The 21,080-nt window shown below is 38.5% G+C and overlaps 1 protein-coding gene across 28 annotated transcripts in view; it reads right to left on the bottom strand.

The window, feature by feature from the left end:
• Positions 1-3,909: 3,909 nt before the first annotated feature.
• DLGAP2 (DLG associated protein 2) overlaps positions 3,910-21,080 on the bottom strand; it is a 459,301-nt gene continuing 442,130 nt past the window's right edge. For 27 of the 28 annotated variants that reach the window (XM_064412077.1, XM_064412078.1, XM_064412082.1 and 24 more), the window contains 4 exons: positions 18,136-18,227; positions 13,714-13,866; positions 12,867-12,884; positions 3,910-11,376 (listed from right to left, as the gene is read on the bottom strand). In XM_064412077.1, the coding sequence (XP_064268147.1) occupies positions 11,158-11,376; positions 12,867-12,884; positions 13,714-13,866; positions 18,136-18,227 (482 nt within the window). In that variant the 3' untranslated portion in view covers positions 3,910-11,157. The remainder of the gene's footprint in view (positions 11,377-12,866; positions 12,885-13,713; positions 13,867-18,135; positions 18,228-21,080) is intronic. The other variant, XM_064412105.1, reaches the window with a different exon arrangement.

Raw genomic sequence — 21,080 nt, 5'->3', positions numbered from 1 at the left:
ATGCTGAGGCCAGCAGACACTCTAGCCTCTGGTATCCATGTTCCTGGTCAGCTTCTCCTTCTGGAAAGAGCTGGGGAGCAGCAGTGGCAGCTTTGGCAAGTTAATGCCTCTTTCACACTTGCAAATGGTCAGTTTTTTATAAAGAGGATCATCTGTCAAGTGAGATGAGGGTACCCCTGGTCTAGCCACATCCCTTTCAGACCTTGTGTGCAGCCAGGATGCTGGATGGTGGTTCCTGTGGCTCTTCAGGGAGTTCTGATGTGTGGATCACAGCTGCAAAGCCATATAGGATATGTGTGCTACCTTGTCCTTGAGTTAAATAGTTAAACAAGGATTCACTACCCTTACCCAAAGAAACAAAAGCTAGACATTTCTGCTAATGATGATAATAACCTCCTTCCAGGGAATGGAGAAGCAATTTCATTAACAGCTCATTTGATTGAAACAAATCAGGCTTTTTTTATTCATCTTCTAAACTCTGTTCACTTATGTCATGCTTTCTAAATATTTTGTAATCTCCGTTACTTTCTTTCAAAATTTCTCCACTACTTCTCAATTTCTCCAAAACAGGATTTAATACTCTAATCAAAACTCAACGGTATTTAACAAAGTGGAAAAGAACCTCTGTAGGACATGGGAAATGTCCCTACACCCCCAGCATGTGACTTGCTATTTTCTCAGTGACATCACTGAGTACTCAGCCAGTCAGTGGCACTTTCAAGCATTGTGAAATGTTTCTGCCTATTTCACTTGCTAACATTTTGTGTTTGACTGTTTGCTTGAGATCCAGAGGGTAATTTCTGCCATCTCAGACAGAATGTGGGTGGAAGTGGCTAAGCTGAAGATAGCAAGATTCAGAGAGTCTGTATCCCACCATTGCCCATATATGACAGTCTGGTTCCTAAACACAGGCAGAGAAGCACACAAAAAACCTCCTGCCCTGTATCCCAGACCTGCTGGTTCATACCTAGGACAGAGACAAACACCGTGTCCAGCCAAGCCTGTTAGAAGTCCTTAGACACTTGACATAGAGAAATATGCAGTGCCCAAGGAGATTTCTATTGAGCAACATGGATGGGGGAGGATGAGCCATGTCTCCATACAGCAGTTTGATTTTTATTGATCTGAAGACTTCTTCCTTCTATGGGTAATTTGTTTTACCTTGGCTTGCAATGTCAAACCCAATAATGTGTGCACACTGCAATTTAAGATTGTGTATACATGGATGATTACACAGCATGATAATTTGTTAAGCCACACTAATTTAATGATATGCTAATACATTCACTATTAGATTTTCTCTTTTCTTAAGAGCATGTGATTCAGCATGTGTTGATTTAGCATCAGGTCGACTCTCCTTTAGCTTGTGATGACATTTTCTTTGCTCTGCTTTTTCTCAAAAGAATATTCTGTCACATGAGACTACAACATTTAGTACAGTATTCAATACAGCATTTTTTGTTTTTTCCTCACTGAATTACATTGCACTAAATTTAGAAAACATGCCTGTTTTCTTGGGATCAATGTGAATTTTGATCATATCCTCTGCAGAACCTGTAACTATTCCCAGGTCAATGAATATAATACTCCACATCAACGATGATTTTTAGTAAATTATCAAAGTTGTCAATGAAATTGCTGAATAGCACTGAGAGCAGGTTAGATTTTTCTCCTTCTCACACTCCAAAAGGCCTTCAGATTTCACAAATGGGCAAACATATATGCTTATATAAAACAATATTTTTAGATGCATCAATTTTAATTTTAGAAAAACTTCATTCAGAGAATATTTTCTAGTTTTATATGAAAATGGTGCACTGGAACTGAATCAAAAGCCTCAATGAAATTAAGATCTATCACAGCCTACTCTTTTTTGCCTAATTCCTTAGGCCATTCATCTTAAGAGGAAAATGAAATTGGCTGACGTGATAGGATGTTGGCAAACCAGCACTGCCTAGTTTTTATCACTGTGTTATCCTCTAGCTACTTATAAATTGCTTGTTTAAAAAGTCACAGCAAAATTTGTGGAGGGATTGTGTTAGGGCTGCAATGGGTTATGTAAAGTACTTGTCTACATTTCAAAATTTTCACACTTCACTGTGCTGCTACAGTTAAAACAATAGCAGCCTTCCACAAACCCACTGTCAGTGTCAGTGCAGTTCAGCTGGAATAAATATGTTAATTCCAGAGCATGTACTCTGCACCTGATTATTTGGTTCAGCAATTGAAATAAAATATGTCACATCTATGCCCCAGCTTTACTTGACCTTACTAGTTCATCAGCAATGCCTGTCCTCATTTATCCGGGTATGCCTATAATACTGAGCTGACATTCAGCCATCTGTGAAGCTGTTGTACAAGAAACAGCTTGCTTGTTAGTCTTGAGATCCTTTCCAGATTGCAGGAAGGATCAGCCTATTTTAGGGAACTCATGAAGGCTAAGGGAAGCTAAGAGGTTACTGGAATTTTGGCTAGAAGTGATCAAGGCCTTAGTTATGATATAATAGTACAGAACTGCTGTAAGTGATGCTCCATGGCATAACATCCAGTTAGGATATAGAAAAAACCAACCACTAAGCTGCTTTAATGACCTCTCCCTAAAATTCATTCTCATTAAAACTGCTGACATATAGCTGGAAAATTTTGAGCCTTCCACAAGAGATATAAAAAATGAAAATACCTTCATAGAAGCAATGAGCCATCAGAGTATCAAATGTTGAATTTTATTGGTCTTACTGTCAAGACCTTTCACAGCCTCTTTGAACACCACCTGTCCATAGTGTTCCTCACACCAGCCATTAAATCAGGAGATGTCATCTCCCACCTCCAGGTGGCTCAGGATGCCAAAATTCATCATCTCTGTTAAATTTTCAAACAAACGTCTTTCTTGAACTCAGTCCCTTCTTGGGAAGACATCCCTGAGGGAATCTTCCACTTCATTATCCCCTCTTTTTCTGATGGCTGCAAAACAAATGACAGCTGATGGGATGCTGAGATGCTGCTCTTCATTTTAATTAATAGCATCTCACTTTTCCCCATCAGTTTCTCTCCTGTGTCTGCCTATCAATTGTTTCTTATCTATTGGTTGGACTGTAAACTCTTCGTGATAAGGTAAAATTTTCAGTCTGTAAATGTACAATGTTCAAATGTACAAGTGGTCCATAGCGAGTTCCTGAGCGTTACAATCTATAATACATGAGCAATAAAAATCTAATGATTCAAGCAACTAGACACTTTTCTATGCCAAATAAATTTCTATTTTTCATATTATTTCTGGTACCTCCTTTGTTTAGACTAGTGTTTGTTTCATGCCTACCATGGCTTTTGTCTAATCAAGAAATTTGGCAAAGTGTTCATCAAATTTTCTGCTGAGTTGCTAAAGGCATTCCCAGGAGGAGAAATGTGTGCCCTGAAAGGAGCTGAAAACCATGAAGTAGGCTAGAAGCTCTTTTTTGTTATCCTATTGCAAACAGTAAAAACACACAGAGATGCTTCAGGATTCACCTTGTAGAAACAAATCCATTCACTTACTTCTGCCCACTAATGACTTCTTACAGGTAATTCAGTTTTGGGGTTTTTACAAACAGAAGAGGCTAGTATTCTTCTTTGTTATGATACACAACGTTCTCACTCAAAACTAGAGGATAGTATCAATGACTGCAAACCAAAACACATCAATGGAATGGCATAGCTTATTTCATTATTTGTTACTTTTGATCAGATTTTATATGCATCTCCCTTTGATTTCAGCTAAAAATCCTATCAAAATTATTTTTATAATTTATTTCCTAACAACCCAAAGGCTAAAAGTCTAAAGTAATTGTTTGGTGTTGTCTACAAATTGCCTAGTTGGAAATACAATTAGATTTTAACTAATGCAACATTTAAAATGTAATAAAGAGTGTACTCTATTTTTTCTCAAAAAATTTAATTGCAGAATTATTTACAGGAGATGAACATAAACAATACATAAACCAATTGAAAGAGGCAGCTTCATAAAAGAGCCATGGGGCAAAATAGTGAAGCACATTTTCTTACAATCAGCTGGAGGTGAGTAGAGAACCAAGAAAAAAAAGAATAACTTGATAATAAAACAATTTTCAAATATGTCTTCAAAGTAACAAATAACATTCTGGTAAAGAAGATATTACTGAGAAGCAATAAATTATTGTAGCAATGAAACAACATACTGTACATTCAATTTAGGTATCCTGCATGCTACTAAATAGAATTTATCAAAAGAACCATAAAAGCATGAGAAAGAATTACATAAAATAGTTTAATTCTAGTGAAGTGTAGCTTTATACAGATGGTGAATATTTGGCACTCAGTTCATCCTCATTGTTGATATGATTTCTTATGTATATATATATTTATATATATTTATATATACTTTTAATGATAACTAAACAGCTAGTTTCCTGGTTCTAACATTCCTTGAAGTTCTATAGGAGGCATTTAATTTAGTCTTTAGGCCACACTTGATTATTTTGGCATGTCCATGGTAAATGAAAGTATGAGTTTTTTCTCTGTACAGAAAATCCTGCACAGTCATAGTGGCTTTTCTTCAGGAAAGAACAGTTTTAGAGCATATAAGCCAAGCTACTTGAAAGGGAATTTTATTTCAGTCAGGAAATTAATGTAAAAATTTAACTAAATAATACATACATGCTGAGCCCTTTTAAAATGAGATGGCCATTCTATTAAACCTCCAAAGGGTAAATCAAAGCATGGATATGAGCATGTGGGTTCCATGGTAATTATAAACAAAACTGGCATGTCTTTGTGAGGACTCTCTTCAGAGACTCAAATCTACTGCTGAGCCCTCTGCATGACTCTGACCTACCTGAAAGGAAAAATGAGCTCCTACAAAGTAATGGCACACTTGCCACCTTGAACACAGAGTCCTTCCTGCCTCAGACTTGCTGAGTCAGATATTGATATTAATTATATTGATTCAGATCTGATATTTCTTTCTGGTTTCAGTTTCTGAGCATTGCTTCTAATACAACTGAGATCAGAACTTAGCCCGGTGCTCTGCAATAATCCACCTCACAAATAAGAAACTTGTATGACAGTGAAGCTTTAGGAATGGGAAATGGTGTGTTGAATGAAAGAGTGGCGAAGTAAGAAGAAGAAAATTCTTCACTTCTGGACTGTGGACTGTGTGAATAATGACTATATATTCTAATAAGCCTCCTCCTCGTTTATGCTTAGGTGAACATATCCATGTTTTTGTACCTAGAGAAGTAAAAAATCCTGTCCAACAAAACCAATTTAGAAAAATAACAATTTGGCCTTAATAAAATATAGAATTAAATTGCCAGCTGATGAAAACTGTTCTGTGTTTGCTCAGTTAAAGAGCAAGCTGTGTAGACAGACTAATTTACCTTAACTACGATCTGACTTCAAAAGCCCAGTTCTCTTCTGGCAATGAAGGGTAATGGGACAAAAGCTGGGTGTGGAAAGGTGGATCAGTGGATGTGCAGTCTTCTTCTGCCATCATCTTTTATGAAATGCAATATGCATTTAATGAGAAAAGATCTGGAATACCATTTTTAGATACAGAATCATAACATTGTTTATGTTGGAAATGACATTCAGTAATGAATGCCATGGCCCCTTTCAGCTACTGGAATTTTATTTCATTAAGAGGAGCTGAATCAGCCCACATATGCTGGCCAAATTTTCTTTTGGGCAACATTCCACTTCAATTTTGGTTTTATACTTGCTGTCCTGAACAGCCTATTATGTAGTTAAACAGCTACAGCATTATGCCATAGAGGTAGCTGCATTTCAGAGATAAATTAAGCATTTTCTGTGGATATAGAGGGCTTAATTCCTGACAGAACTCTGTATATGCATATGAGTATGCCATGTTCCTGAAAGATGGTCCCTGGAGGTGAACATGGTGAATAGCTGCTGATGGGCCATGGGGCTGCAGTAGGCAGTGAACCTGCCACAGACATCAGCGCTGAGGATGAGCTGCAAGAAAGTGCACAATCTACAGGAATGAGAGTGTTGACTGTGGCTCCTGGGTCTGGCTCTCTGGAACCCTGACAGTGAAAAATCATTACGTGTGTATATTGACATATGTATATATCCTCTTTCTCTTCTGTGCAGTATGAAATGGTGGCCTCTCATCTGCTGATCCTGTCCATGCAGAGAGAGCTGCCCCCATTGCTCTGCCATCAAAGAACCCTTAGGGTTGGGACTGAGTCTCACAAAAGAGCAGCTGCCCAAACCAAAGCACAATCATCATGCCTCAGTGCCGTGCCTCACGTCATCCCTCGAGTTAGCTGGGCTGGAGGGCAGACCTGGGGAGAGAACAGGGCTCTTGGGGAAGGCTGCTCGTGCAGCAAGGACCCCGGATGGATCTCTCCCGCTACGAACGTGGGGGAAATGCACATGCGAAGGGGAGACTTGCCAAGATTCCTGACCAAGAGGGCTCAGCTGCCAGTGCCATCAGCTCCTGTGCCTGGCACCAGCCAGGAGTCTCCTCCAGAACCCTCTCAGGGAGCTCCTCCACTGCTGGGACCTCACTGCTATTGTCAGGAACAGAAAAGGCAGAGAGTGTTCTGGAAGATTAATTTGATGCTCATCACTCCCTGCCTACTCCCTAGGTGATGGTGTGAGCACTGATTGCCCTCATCTCTGCTTTGCTCAGGTCTTCCTCTTGGTTCAGTGAGTCTTTTCTTCTCCTTCAACACAGGCTCAGACTGTGAGGTCCCAGATGCTGGAAGCGTGCTGTGGAAGGAAACTCCCAGCAGCATGGGGACAGGTGGGAGGACCCCCAGCATCCCGCCATGCTGGGTTACCTGTCCCAGCTGCAGCCCAGCCTGGAGTTTGTGTGTTGGCTAATAAAGTGCTTGGAGATCCTTCTGGATGAAAGGCACTGTGTAAGTGTGGGTGTCAACCTGTCATACACCAGGAAGCACCTCTCTAGACATTAAGGGGTTTGCTGATATTCCTTACCTCGAGCGCAGTTGGCCGGTGGTATCCCTGCATCATAAGGATGCTCAAGGAACAGTAGTGGGAGTAACGTTGCTTCACGATTCATTTAAGCTCCCTTACACTGAGGCTCTGTTTTCACAGGTTTTCAGTGCACACAGCTTGACACCTGGAGCTGCCAAGCCAGCTTCAGACCTCAAATCGGCATGCACAAACCAGCACTTGATGGGCCAGCCTCCAGTGTGCCCTCGCCACTGGTGCCAACTCTGAAATGCTGAGGAGGAGGTCAAACCCACCAGCTGGGCAGGGCAGGCTCAAGGCTTTGAGTGTAAAAGGCTGAGCTGGGCTGATGCAGAGGTGCCCTGCTCCGGGCGAGGGGCCGGGGGGCCTGCACGGAGAGGGCCTGGGACAGAACGGTGACACTGCCTGAGGTGCCACGGGGCCAGGAACCTCTCAAGGGCACTGTGCTCACAGGCCACGAGGAGGCTGCAGGCCCGTGTGACACACCGTGCCACGTGTGACACTCGTCACGCAGCAGTTACTTGCAAAACCACCCAATGACCAAACATTCCTTGACTATACACTAGACGCAGTGCTGAGGAAGTAGAGTACTAATTTACTGATACAGCAGGACCTGGGCTTATTTTAAAACAAATAATTTCCATTATATGAAATATATGTTATATCTATCTATATGTATGAAATTCACACGTTTCCTATGCACACTTTAATTCCTTCCTGATTGATTTCAAATCTAATGTAGTGTCAAGGTTTAAGAATGAATTAAAATATAATTTTTTGGTATTAAACTGTACAATGTTGTTCATGTTTGCATTCTGCCAAAGGCCATTCTAATCAGATGGACATGAAATAATAAAACACTTCATAATGTACTTCACCAAATTACAAAGAATTCCAAATCTAAAAAAATATACAAAGCAAAAAGAAGTATGGCAAATATCAACAATTTACCATTCAGGCCTTTTTCCTTATTTAAATTTTCTGAATTCTGTTTAATATACTTGTGTTTTACAAGCAATGACTAAATGAACAGAGACTTTCTATAGTTTTAATGTGTTAAAATACATATTAGCCCAATTAATATTTAATTAAACACTAGACTATTTTGCTATATTCAGCTGTTGTGAGTGGGTCTGTACCATGAACTCTCAAAGGAGAAAGCATTCTAGTTCCTATATTTCTGTTTATTTATATTCCTCCTACTTTGGTTTTGTAACTGACTTTTATTTTTGTGATGTGAAGTCAGATTACAATTGATCTGGCTATATGTTTACTAAGATACGGTGTTTCTCATGTCAGAGAATGAAGCAATCTGATTTATTTGCAACACAAATATAAGTATAATGTTATCTTTCAAAACTAATCAGGTGTACAATATGTAAGTTGAAATGGCTTATTTGCCTTAAAAGATATAATGTTACCTGTACAACAATTTAATATATTGCACTTCAAAATGTAATGTGCACAAACATTATCAAATTTTTTGGTAGATATCTAGTTTACTTTTGATTTTTCCCAATTGTTTTTGTGCGGTTTTTTAGTTGTTTGGTTTTTTTGTTTGTTTGAACAAGGTGGAACAAACAGATCATAGATTTATAAATATTATACTGAAAATTTTAATATAACAGCATGGGAAATGTAGAACACAGACTCCTCCAAGTCAGCATTATTAGGCCAGCTGGGGTCTCAGTTTATCTGTAATCTGTTTGGTTTACAATTTGTCTTCATAAAGTCTGATTACTGGCAGGATTAGGTACAGCTTGTCTTAATTGCATGACCTGTTGCTGCAGGTAGGAGGGTTCAAGTGAGTAAAGCAAGTGATTCCTCCTGGAAGTGTACAGGAAATTAGATAAAATGTGTCAGCTGCCATATGTGTACAGGTGTGTGTGTGTGTCTCTATTTTAAATTTCTTCCATCTAGGAAGAATACTGGCTTTGGTTTTGTGTGGATATTCTAATTAGCAGCTCCGCTTTAAGATTCCAGTTTTCAAGACTAAAGATGCCAATCTCTGCACGTGCTTCTGTATTTAAAATAGTACAACAAATATAGGAAGTAGCATCAATATTGTACACTGCCTAGGATTCAGCTCTTTCCTTAATAGAAAATGCCTTGAAAACACCAGGGATGGGAAATATAATGTTTCCCTCTATAGAAGAATATTTCAGGGATTTATTATTTTTTATTCTTTTTTTTTGTCTTTTTTTTTTTTTTTTGCATTCTCGAAGGATATACATTCGTCTTGGTTTTTGCTTCAAATATAGTTTAAGGCTATTTGGTAAAGTATATACCAGATACCAGGCTCAATTTACAGGGGTGTCTTCTCACAGGAACTTCTCAAAACTTCATCTCTAAAGATTCGTACTTTGAAGCCAAGCATGCTTTATCAGTTGTCCAAGGACAGAACTCATGCTTAATACCACACACTGTAGGAAAAAAGAAGGAAAAAACCAAGCAACCAAACAAAAGAAAACAGATTTGAAGCAATGTCAGATCTGCAAAACCTATGGTACTTCACGTTTTCACTCATCCATCAGGCTGCAGGGTGTGTGGGATTTGGATTTAAAGTGCTCAACAGGTGAAGAACCAAAGTGCTTGAGTATAATTAAAGAATTGTTCTGCCTATGGCTAAATACATTGCATTTGTTAAAGCAGGTAAACAGGGAATGTGGTAGCTGGGGCTGTCTGGCTCACAGGGTTCTCATTCTTTTCATCTAAACTTGTGTTCAATAAAATTCAAACCTTGGTATTGGGGGCTGCATGTTGCTCATTTTATTGCGTCTCCACCTGAAGACTTCTAAGTGCTGGATTGCTTGGTTGGCTCTGGAAGGTAGGTGAAGTGGAATAATTCAGTCCTAATTTGTTTTAAATGAAAGCCTCTTGACTGTGGTAGCTACCACTTCTCTCTTCTGACAATATGAGGCTTGAAAACATATTATTTTCCTTATATTCCAGGGCTGGAAATCACTTATCTCTTGAGTCAGGCTTTTTTTTTTCCTATGTCTGAAGCAAGCAAGAACCTTATTCTTGCCATAAATGATACTGCATAGAAAAATAGTTCTAAAAAAAAAAATACAATTGTAAACCACAGTTCACCTTTACCTTAACATAACCATTTAAACTTATATATACTTACCACTCACATTCATATTTCTTAAACTGTTTACAACATCACAACTGGCATTTTAAACAAGCAAGATTTTTTTGTTCTCAAGGATACCCTGGAAACTCAATTGTTATAACAATTTAAGAGTTTGAAATAGTACATGTAGCACAGCTCTTGAAATGAAAGAGAGAAGGTTTATAAAATAAACATTAACATGTAAAAGAACAGTTAAAAATGCAATGAGTGGTCCAAAGGAGCGAGTATAACTTTTTCTTTACTCATCTTATTACAGAAGATCTAACTTTTTAAGGCTTCCGTTTTCCTTTCACCCATCACTCAAGTCCTCTTCCTTTACAATTTTGCTTATGTTTCAGAGTGTCGTTATACTGCTAACAGGAAACGTTTCTTAGTGGACATTCCCACCATCACCAGACTTGTATGCTTCTTGGTTTCTGATGAACTTTGGAGTTTTAGTGGCTGGATATCCCTGTTCATCTCCAGAAACTCGAATGAGATGAGAGGCCTAATGTTATTTTGCAGTAACAAAGATGAGAAGAGTGGCAGAGCGCATGGGTAAATATGTTAGCTGGGTTCTAGGAAAAGAAACTGAAGATCAAGAAGATAAATGGGTTCTTTCTTTCCTGCTCTTTACATTTGTAGCACCTTCTACTTGGATTAGCTAATGCCTCTAGTGAATGGTGAGATGCACCCATTTATAGTTTGTTATTCTTATCCCTAATTATCACACATTTTATAAAAATATAAATAACAAAAAGTAAGCTGGGTTCCATCTCAAGAGGTGTTTCTTGTTGTCCTCTGAGAATATATCGGATAAGTCAGGTCTTGACAAGCCCTATCCATTGTAGCTGATTGTAAGTCAGACAATAAATACAAAAAGAAGTCGTTCTTGCGGTGAGCTCAGCAAATTCTGAGGAAATCAAAAGCATTCCACTGTGCTTATGGCACAAAGAACACAACATCAAGGGCATATTTAGTGGAGAGAATGAGACAAAAATTACCAGGTAAGTGACAAACTGTACAAGCATTTTGTTTAAAAAAAGGAACTCTGCAGCATTCTGTCTTTAAAGCCGGGTTTGAGCCTCTGGGATATAGATCTCAATGCTGTCTGCACGCTCTGTGGCTGAATTCTGCCGGAAAGAGGCTGCTCGCTTGGCAGCCATCAGCCGTCTCCTGGCTTCTTGCCGTTGTCTGTCAGGTAGGTCCAGAGATTTTTCTCTTGTGATAGGGAATTTTCCTTTTGGGGGCTTCTTTGGTACAGGAGGAGGAATCTTTCTTTCTTCCTGCAACAGGGCATTAAAACTAAGGGTGAGCTGTGTGTAAAAGGTACTTGTCAGCAGAGCATGCACATCAAAGACATGAAATGCAAAATACTGATTACATACATCAAGCATGCTCAATTTTTGCTTGCCCATCAGCTGACTAATGGATTACATGAACAGCTATCCACACTAGGGACACTGACAAAACCCTCTTATTTGACAACCATTATGCATTCTGCAGTCCTGTGCCTGAAAAAAAAGACTGCACTTCCTTCCACCATCCTTGCAGGTATTGGCACATGCAATCTGCACACCTCACTTTCATATGGATTTGTTTGATTTAAGCTGACACATTATTACACTTATTATAAACAGAAACACACACTGTCTCTCCAATAGGAATTCAGCGCATCTGTGTGGTCTGATCAAGTGAAAAGACTCTCTAAGATTAGCAGGACAGGATTTTTTATTAAATTAATCATACTGAGTTTAGCCTCAGCTGGATATGAGATAGCAGCTGTGTATACATGTCTATTAGTTTAGTCTCCTCCAGGAATTGCTCTATGGAAACATTCAAGCCAGAGAGAGAACATAGGGCTAATTGTTCTGCTTGCAAGCCTTTTAAAGAAAATTATTCTGAAGAATTATCAAATTTTAAAGTGAAGCCAGTAGATTTTGTTACCAAAGGAGCTTTAAATTTCTCTGCAGGTGTTAAATCAAGAATTGTTTTGACCATTTAGAGAGTGTAAAATATCATATGAGGGCCTATAATCAAGGCATGGTACACTAATTTAGGTTAGAAGAGATAGACCTCTGGAGGTGATTTCATGCAATCTCCATTCAAAGTGGACTTGAAATTAGATGCAACTTTGAAGTTAAATGAGTTTGGTTTGGTTTTGGTTTTTTAATTTTTTTTTTTTTAATTTCATGTTTAATATTGGATTGTATAGCCCTGAAGATGAAGATTCCATAACTTTATTTGTATAGGTATGGTTATTATGATAGATCTTTTTGGTACATAATTTCTTCAAGTAATGGTAATAGTCCAAAGTATGGGCTGTTCCTTATGGAGAACACAGTTAATTTGATGCGCAGCAGGATTCAAATAATACAAAAATTGAACTGATACACTTATGCTTTACAGACTCCTCTTTTTTTTTTTTTTTTTTTTTTGTTTTGTTTGGTTGGGTTTCTTTGGTTTTTTAAAAACTAATTCTGACTCCACTATCCAAATGCAATAGCCAAGACTAAATAACTAAGTTCACTTAAAAACATAGTTCTGCATTAAACAGGAACAGTGCAACAGCCTAAGATGCTATTCCCCATTATAGTTAGTTCTGCTTGTCTTTATTTTCTCTATCTCCTGTTTTCATAAAAGCTCCATTCCTGTCATCCCATCTTATTTTCTTTTCCACTTTTAATTATTTCCCTCTTAGGAATATCACTGCTACTGTCACTATAATAATTTCTTACTTCCAGTTGCCACTAGTAAGCAAGAGTTGCAAACTCACCATCCACCAACCCGTTGGCTGAAAATTAAAATCCAAGAGGAGCATGAAGAAATGAAAAAGTTGTCAAAATGCCTCCTAATTCCTCCCAAACCAAACAAATATTCACCTGAGGCCAACAGTACTGACTCAAACCAAATGCTGTTTTCATCTGACTGATACAACAATAAGCAAAGATAGCGGGATTATCAAGGTAAGGGATGGAGTTCGAGAGAGGGGAAAGGCAGTTTCAGAATTACACTGCTTTTATGGGCAATTTGTCACCTTTGGTTTGTAAGCATCATGTGGGGCATCTCCCAAGTGGTGGAGTTGCAGGGCAGAGGTGCAGTGAGTTCACCAGCAGCACTTTGTCCCCCAGAAGTATGTCAGCTGAGCTTTAGTGTGACCTGTGCTATGTTCTGTCACATGTTTTTCTCTCATTCTGTTTCTATTATCATTTGTGTCATGCAGGCAGGGTTAAACACTGCAGTGTTCAAGTTTGAGCTGCCCCAAATGTAGTACAGTGCTGAATTTACCTTGTGTGAATTTTTGAGCTATTGTCTTCCATCTGAATTAATAAGAACATATTTTTGTTCTAGCCTTTAGAATGTGAATCAAATAATTTGAAAAAAGTATCATGGAGTAAACTAGCTTAGCAAAATCCATTTTATTTATTATATAATTCAGCTCAACATTGTTAAAAAAGAAAAGACTCCTGACATCTGATGAAAGTTTCCATGTAAAAATTGGGCCATGCCAATTAAATACTTCCCAGGGTTAGAAACCTATTGTGTTTCACTATTGTATTAAACACAAGGACACTGCAGAACTACAAATGGGGAGTAAATGGTATTGTCCATGGTCTGCTTACCTTCCTTTCAGGTGATTCTATTATTTTCCATTCATTGAGTTTCAACTGGTGCAGTTCATCAAACTTCATGCTGACATCTTCAATTGAGAGCTGCAGTAAGTCCCAGAAACCTGCAAGGTCCTGGGAAGTTGGTCTTGGCATGGCACTCGGGTCCTGCAGAGCACAAAGGAGGGAACATGAATACTCCAGGAGGCTTTCAGCGGTGCACTGAGGCAGGAAGGGCGTGGTGCCAGATTTCATTGCTGCAGCGCTGCTCAGTGCTAAGGCTCTGCGTGCTCTGCAGCTGGGAGCTGTGACTGGAAAGCTGTGCCTCCTACACAACCCAAACATGAATGAGTTGGATGTCACACGCGAGCCTTCCTGAATCTGCGGCATGGGAAGCTCCTTAGCACCATATGCTGTGCTGACCTGCATTTCTAAAAAGGAACAAGCTGACAGCCTCTGTCTGCTGATTATTAAAGGCAAAGGGAGTGTGGTTTGTATTCCAGCCAGCCTGAAGTCTTCCTGGTTAAAAATGATATTCACGATAGCTGATTAAGACAAAACAATGCCACAAAGACATCACCTTATGCTGAATTTGATGTTTACATTGTCTTGGATTTTCAAATGTATATGTGAAGTATGAAATCTTGATGGGCTGCTTGGATTTTGTTCTCCAGGGAATTGAATCACACTCAGAAACTGGGAAGACATTACCGCCAGGTACTGCAATTAAGAGGTTCTATGTGCTTAAGACTTAATAGAGCAAACATTGGTGGTAACAATTAGAAAGATGACCCTATATTTGATAATTAACCTAATGCTGGATAAAGATTGTATTATAAGGTAGTATGCAGGCTCGTAACCCTATACTCTCTGAGCACTGGTACTAGTTCAAGAAGAATGCTTTGTCACTTTATTGAAATAGGGCTTAATTGGTAAACATGTCTGTGAATGTAATGAAGAAATGCCTTTTTCGTTCCAGGACAGGAGGAAGCCATTATGATGGTCCAAAGAATGGAGCTGGGAGAGAGGGCATCAAAAGCATGCCAAACAGACTCTGAATCTCTCCCTTCCTGGCCAGAACCTGTAAAGACTAGCTTGCTATGTCAGCACCACTGCTGTTATGGCAGGCTCTGTTCCCCATCTTCTTCAAATCTAGTGGTGAAAGGCATTTTACCTTTAAACACAACCCCACAGCTGTTTAGAAACTGAGAGATAAGTGAGCCTTGCTATTGAATTCCTCCCTTGAATCACATGTTTCTAAAGATATTAAGGAACTGCTGTACAAGCTTGGGTTTACAGATGCCACCGTGGGAGATTAGGGCCTGGAACCGAGCATGACAACATGTAGTCTCACCCATAGACTCCTACTGGAATCTGAGCCAAGAACAACTTACAAGCCTTCTTCACTAGAAGAAAGTTTCCTTTTTATAGGGAGCTTCAGGGATCTAAGAGGCCATATAGATTATAACAGATGTCTGGGAAACATAACAACTCCAGATTAGTGTTTACTGAAAACTACTTCATTGGGTGGATCCCAATTTGTTACAAAATTTATGTCAGTGGGGTTACTTACTCTACAGAGGTCAATATTTCAGGCTTTAGGAACTGACTCCCTGTGTGAAATTCATGAGGAGAATCCCACAGCAGTTTGTCTTATCTTGAAATCGGTTGTCTCCTGCCTGGTCTCCTCACTCACTCTCCCCAATTTCCTCTAAACAGCCAGAAAATGATTCCACTCATTGCAAGGGCATTGGCTTCTGAATCAAGGCTAATTGCTGTTCTGCACCTTTGTGAGCCCCACTCTGCGCACAGTGCTTGTGAAGACCATGGCCTCCAGCACGACTCTTGCAGAGGGCTGTGCCGTGTGTGCTCTGGACACAAGAGGGCTGCCTCCTGCTTCTTACACATCCACAGTTCATGAATAAACGCTGCCACAAATAAGTACTATTACAGCCAACTAAATTTTGAAAAGATTGGCTTAAACCTGCTTCTTCTCAGAAACTGCTTATTTATTTGCATCTTACTTGGAATTCAGCTCCTCCTTTTGAAGGAGGCCTAAAGCAAGGAACAAGCACCTAGATGGTGCTCAGGCTGCTCTGTTTTAGCCTGCAACCATGACATACAAGCTGAGCAGGATCTGTGCTGACTAGAGGGCATGGAGAAGGACACTTCAAAGAAAATAAAGGGTGTTAAAAAAGCAATGTTAATAATGCAAAAGAGACTAGTTATAAAGCAGTAATGACATTTTCCCAAGTAGTTAGTGGGAAAAGTTTAGGAGATAGCCAGCCAGAGTCATAAAATAGAAAACTTCATTGAAGCTTACATTTCTGTGAATTTACCCTACGTGAGAGTCTTTGATAAGAGCTCCTAACACAGAGCACAATCAAATTTGAAGTTCCCATGATCCTTTAGAAAAGTCCATAGGTGACCTTCATGGTTTCAGTCTGAGTAAGTATATTCTTCTGAAACCCTTGTTACATTTTGAACTGGCACAATTAAATGCTGTTGTTTTGTGTCCTACACTTAAACTTATAGATGCTGAGCACTGTCAGAGAAACTGCTGTGTGGCAGCCCTGTACGTGCTGGATGTTTTAGAGAAAGGGAGTGCACAAGTTGACAGCATTCCCCTGGAGCACTGAGATGCTGCTTTAGGAGCGTGGAAAGCCTGCTGTAGGTATGCACTAAGTGACTATTTAGCCACAAAGTTTATCATTAGGTATAGGAAGAAAAGCTTCCAGGCATGAATGACCTATAGTCAGTTTTGCAGTTGCTACTTTCTGCAGAGCCCATTATTTATTTAATGAATGTGAAGGATATTCAGAACCTAAATCTTGAGAGTGGGGTAAAGATGCTGTTATGGACTTCAGAGGTTTATTATCCAAAAGAGGAAAAGAGCAGTCAAATCTTGCCATCTTTTTGGTTGTGTTGCCTACAAAGTTTTAGATTTCTCCTGGCACTTTCTATTGGAAGTAGAAAAAACTAATTCAATGATTTGTTCTTTCTCCCAGACAGCTGAGTGTTGTGCTGAGCAGGAGCTGCACTTGCTATTACAGTAATGCTCTTGAGCACAAGTGCTGGGCCCACTTGAAGATAAAAGAAGTGGAGTTGGGATTAGGCTCTCCAAATCTTAGTTTGCACAGCTTAATCAATCAGGTGATGCAGGGCATTTTTAAATTTGCAGAGAGAAAGTTTCAGACAATGATGAAGGTTCCCTTCTTTTGATATGAAACAAATTACTAGATAGGGAGCACACATCATATATTTGATCATACAGATGTGGTCAATTCTTGCTTGTCAGACTTTGTATATTTCCTCTGTTATTCTGTAACAGATTTTAAAATTTTTGTTTTAACAGACTTTTTGATAACTGGATTCTTTCCTAATGAGGACCATGTATTTTAATATTTTCTATCAGAAGGTATGACATTTTTGTTATTATTTTCTCAGTATTATTTCATTGCAGGTATTCTGGATGTTTAACTTCATGGATGGAAAGTACAAGTAGGTCTTTGCAGAATGGATATTCTGCCTTAGAAGTTATGTGACAAAACCCAATGAGCAAAGAAAAGTATGTAAGCAGATTATAGGTTATATCTGCTGTCATGAACACAACAAAATTCCAAGATTTGAGGTTTAGGGACAGTCAGAAGGAAAAGGTACACTTGCTATTTGAGAGAGACAAAGAAAGGCTTTCTACCACCAGCTGCAGCTAGAAGAATTATGTTCTTCTATTGGTTAGTATCATCTTGCCACAGCATTTGTATCACTGATGGCTGCTGTCATATTAATGAAGATAACATTTAGAATTGAATTAGTCTCTAATGAACTTCCAGAACAATAGCAGTAACCCTCACAAGTAATATAACGTATCTGTTCCTTTAGCCCCAGGACATCTCATATATAATTGGCAACACAAATTATCCAACTTAATTTGATGAACATTATAGATATCTCATTTCCATGATCAGTCCTATTTTCAGGTAGGTAGAAATGGATCTGTATTCTCCAATATTCTATTTTACGGTTTTCCACGGATTTTAATGCGAAAATTTCCCCTTTCCTTACACGAAATATAGTTACTATATTAGGGTATTGCAAAAATAAGCCATAATATTATGTTTCAGAAAACTTGTATTTGTTCCCTTCTCATTTTTTTTTTGTTTAATAAAGACAGCAAAAAGAGAAAAGCAAAACATAATCAGATTGAAATTACTGAATTTATATACATGCTTAAAAAAATCTACCAACATCATACATAAGGGCTAAGTTTAAAAAAAGGGGGAAATAAATGTGGGACATGAAAACAACATTTCAGAATGCTACTGCTCAGGTGCACTACAATTGTTTTTGAAGTAAAAATATTAAAGTGACATATTGTGGAATATTATGGATGAAAAAACTTAAACTCTTCAAGAATAACCAGGCAAAGTGACTTACCAGATTTTGCTGACAAAGCCAATAAAATTGCTGGAATTTCTGAGACATGAGGAGCTGAGCACTTCCAACAGCACTTCGGATCTTACCTAGGACTAAGCATACAGATGGATTACTACCAGTAAATGGTTTTTGTCAGCAAATACAATATCCAGCTCAAAAAAATGCAGGTGAAGTTCCTGATTATTTTAAAATAGAAGTAAATATTTGGTTTTGTTGTTTGTGATTATACACATAAAACATATTTTAAAATGACTGAGGTATAGGAAAAATCAGTGGCACCTTATCTTTTGGCAATGATGAATGAATAATAAATGATATGTAAATAAGTCAAAACAGCTTAGACTTTACTTGCTTAAGGAAGTAGAAAAAACTAAGGGGCTATATTCAGCTTTCTGAAGTGGGCATCCATCAATCCATATGATTCTGAAAACACTCTTAAATTTCACAGCAAATAACATCTCTCCCATTTACATTTGCTCATGTAAATTGAGAGCTGTTGAAATTGTGTTGCCTCAAGAACCAGTTGGATATCTGTTCCTTCTGAAGCTAAAGGCACATGTACCTTAGATTATACCTTTTGGTTCTGCAATTGTAAATTACTTCACTCACTACACTTGTGTGGATGATCCCTGGGTGAGATCTCTTTATCAGTTCCGCGGGTAAAGTTACTACATTCAACTGTAATATAACATAAGAATTAGATCCTCACAGGAATTACATCTCTGAGACATGTTTTGGTACACCCACTAGGAATTACAGGTTGTCTGTCCAGGAAAATATACAAAGTCCTCAGCACAGGAGCTTCAGACAAAGTGGGACACAAACAGGTGCTCCAGGACTTTGCTGAGCCAGCATCAGCCCCCATGGATGTGTTGGTGTTTCCTCACTGTCAATGTGCACATGCCCATACCGTATGCACTGGGGAAAATGACCAAACTCATTTTACTTTGTTTCCAAATGACCAAACTCATTGGCTTTGTTTCCAAGAGTCATCTGTCTAAATTAAAAATTTTGAACACATTATAATCAGTGATCTGAGTTCAGCAGCTCAGCCGTGTTAGGCACTTATTTTTAGATAAGCTGAATTTCCTCCTGGAGATGCCTCAGTCTGTCTATTGACTACCTAAGGGGATTATCTCCAAGAAACTAACTCATCCTGACTCCCACACCTGCTGGGATAAATAACACACTTTGGTAGGTGGCACCATGCTTTTGTATACCTTCCTACATATCCTTTCCTACAGTTCCTTTCCTCCACATCCATCTCCACGATGAAAAACAAATAATTTTAAAAAGCATTATAAACTGTGGTCTCAGTGAAAAATTTATTTTAGCAGGAGAATTTCCAAATCTTTAAATAATGTTAAAGATATAGAGAGGTGGGGTAAATGTAGACAGGAATTACTCTGATATATTTTACTTCAATTTGGAGAAACTGATAATTTAAACAGGATGTTAAGTATAAGTGTGGAATAAAGCTGATACAGCACAACTGATCTGCAGCCCCTGATATTGAAAACACTAAAATGTGGCACTAAATGTGTTGTTATTTAGAATAAGTAGAGGAGGGCATGTGGAAAACAGTATTTTGGTAGTAGATTTTACATTTTAATTCTGCTTTCTTTTGACCAGTGAAACATCTGCTCACCTAAGAGTAGGTGAAAGATTTTGGGCTCTAGTTAAAGTCTCAGTAACTTTCAAGGCATGTGCTAATATGTAGAGTTGTGGGTCTCAAACTCTATTCCTTTTTCTGTTAGGCAAACAGTAGAGCTGTGCCACAACACTAAATTAAACAGAAATATACATAATTCATCAGTCCTGTGTGACATCCATTGTAGAAGGGTTAAGTGGTTCAGGGCTGCATGAGTAATTCACTGAGGATTGTTTTTCTTCTGTTGGCCAAATGAAATAAATCATTTTAATGGGTTTGGGATTTTTTGATCATCAAACCCCTTGCTTTCCTCTACAGAGTTATTGGCATACAAGAGGGAATAGTTGAGTGTTAAAGCCTGAACAAACATACAAAAACATAAATAAAAAATAAATGTTTCATTTGATCTGACGCAAATTGCTTTAATTTGGTTTTCAACATTCTTAATAAAGACAATGACTTTAGTGATGAACAGCCTGGTATTCTCCTTTTTTCTCTTGGTGATCTATAGCTTAGGACATTATACAAACTCCCAGTGTGAGGTCAGAGGTCCTCCTTTTCCAGGATGAGGAATTATGCTGTAGCAGGTCCCTGACATCACCTATTCCATGCAATGTTCAGTGATTCACTGGGCAAAAATGAGTGAGGTTGATTCCATGGGCTGATGGTTGTAATGGTTGTCTCTAGTGAGTAAAGTTCAGTTTTAGTTTCCTCTGCTGCATTTTACAGTTCATAGCTCAAATACATAGCCTGAGTAAGGGGCATTGGTTTTAGCTCTTCTGCAGAAATATAGATCCTGACAGAATCTATATATGTCTGATATTTTCTAGTGAACCTCAGCTACCCGAACCCTCATACTAAATAAACATTAATTTTATCTTCATTATCATGAAGCATCACGTCAGCAAGCATTAGTGATTTAAAGCCCAGTCAGACTGGTCAAGATTTAGGCACTGACAATGTAGCATTTTGGTGGGATACACATTTGTCAGGGATATAAGGCTGTGATGGTTGCATATGCCATTGAGTCACAGAGCTGAATACACATGTACAATTACAGCCCTAGAATTTACTAAAGATCTAACTCTATTTCCATTTTAATAAGTAAATCAGATGTAATAAAACATAGAGGTTAGAATCTCTCATATTCATGCTACTCTGCCTTGCTGTAATTAAATTAAAGTATTAAAACACTTCAACTCATAATCTTTAGCACAATATTAATAGACATCCAAAGCCTTGTTATTAATTTCATGCATTGGGGAATTATTCTGATGAGTGCAGATTGATTATC

The sequence above is a fragment of the Passer domesticus genome, chromosome 3 (assembly GCF_036417665.1).
Source record: "Passer domesticus isolate bPasDom1 chromosome 3, bPasDom1.hap1, whole genome shotgun sequence".
Taxonomy (NCBI): Eukaryota; Metazoa; Chordata; class Aves; order Passeriformes; family Passeridae; genus Passer; species Passer domesticus.
This window is presented reverse-complemented; position numbering and strand designations above follow the sequence as displayed.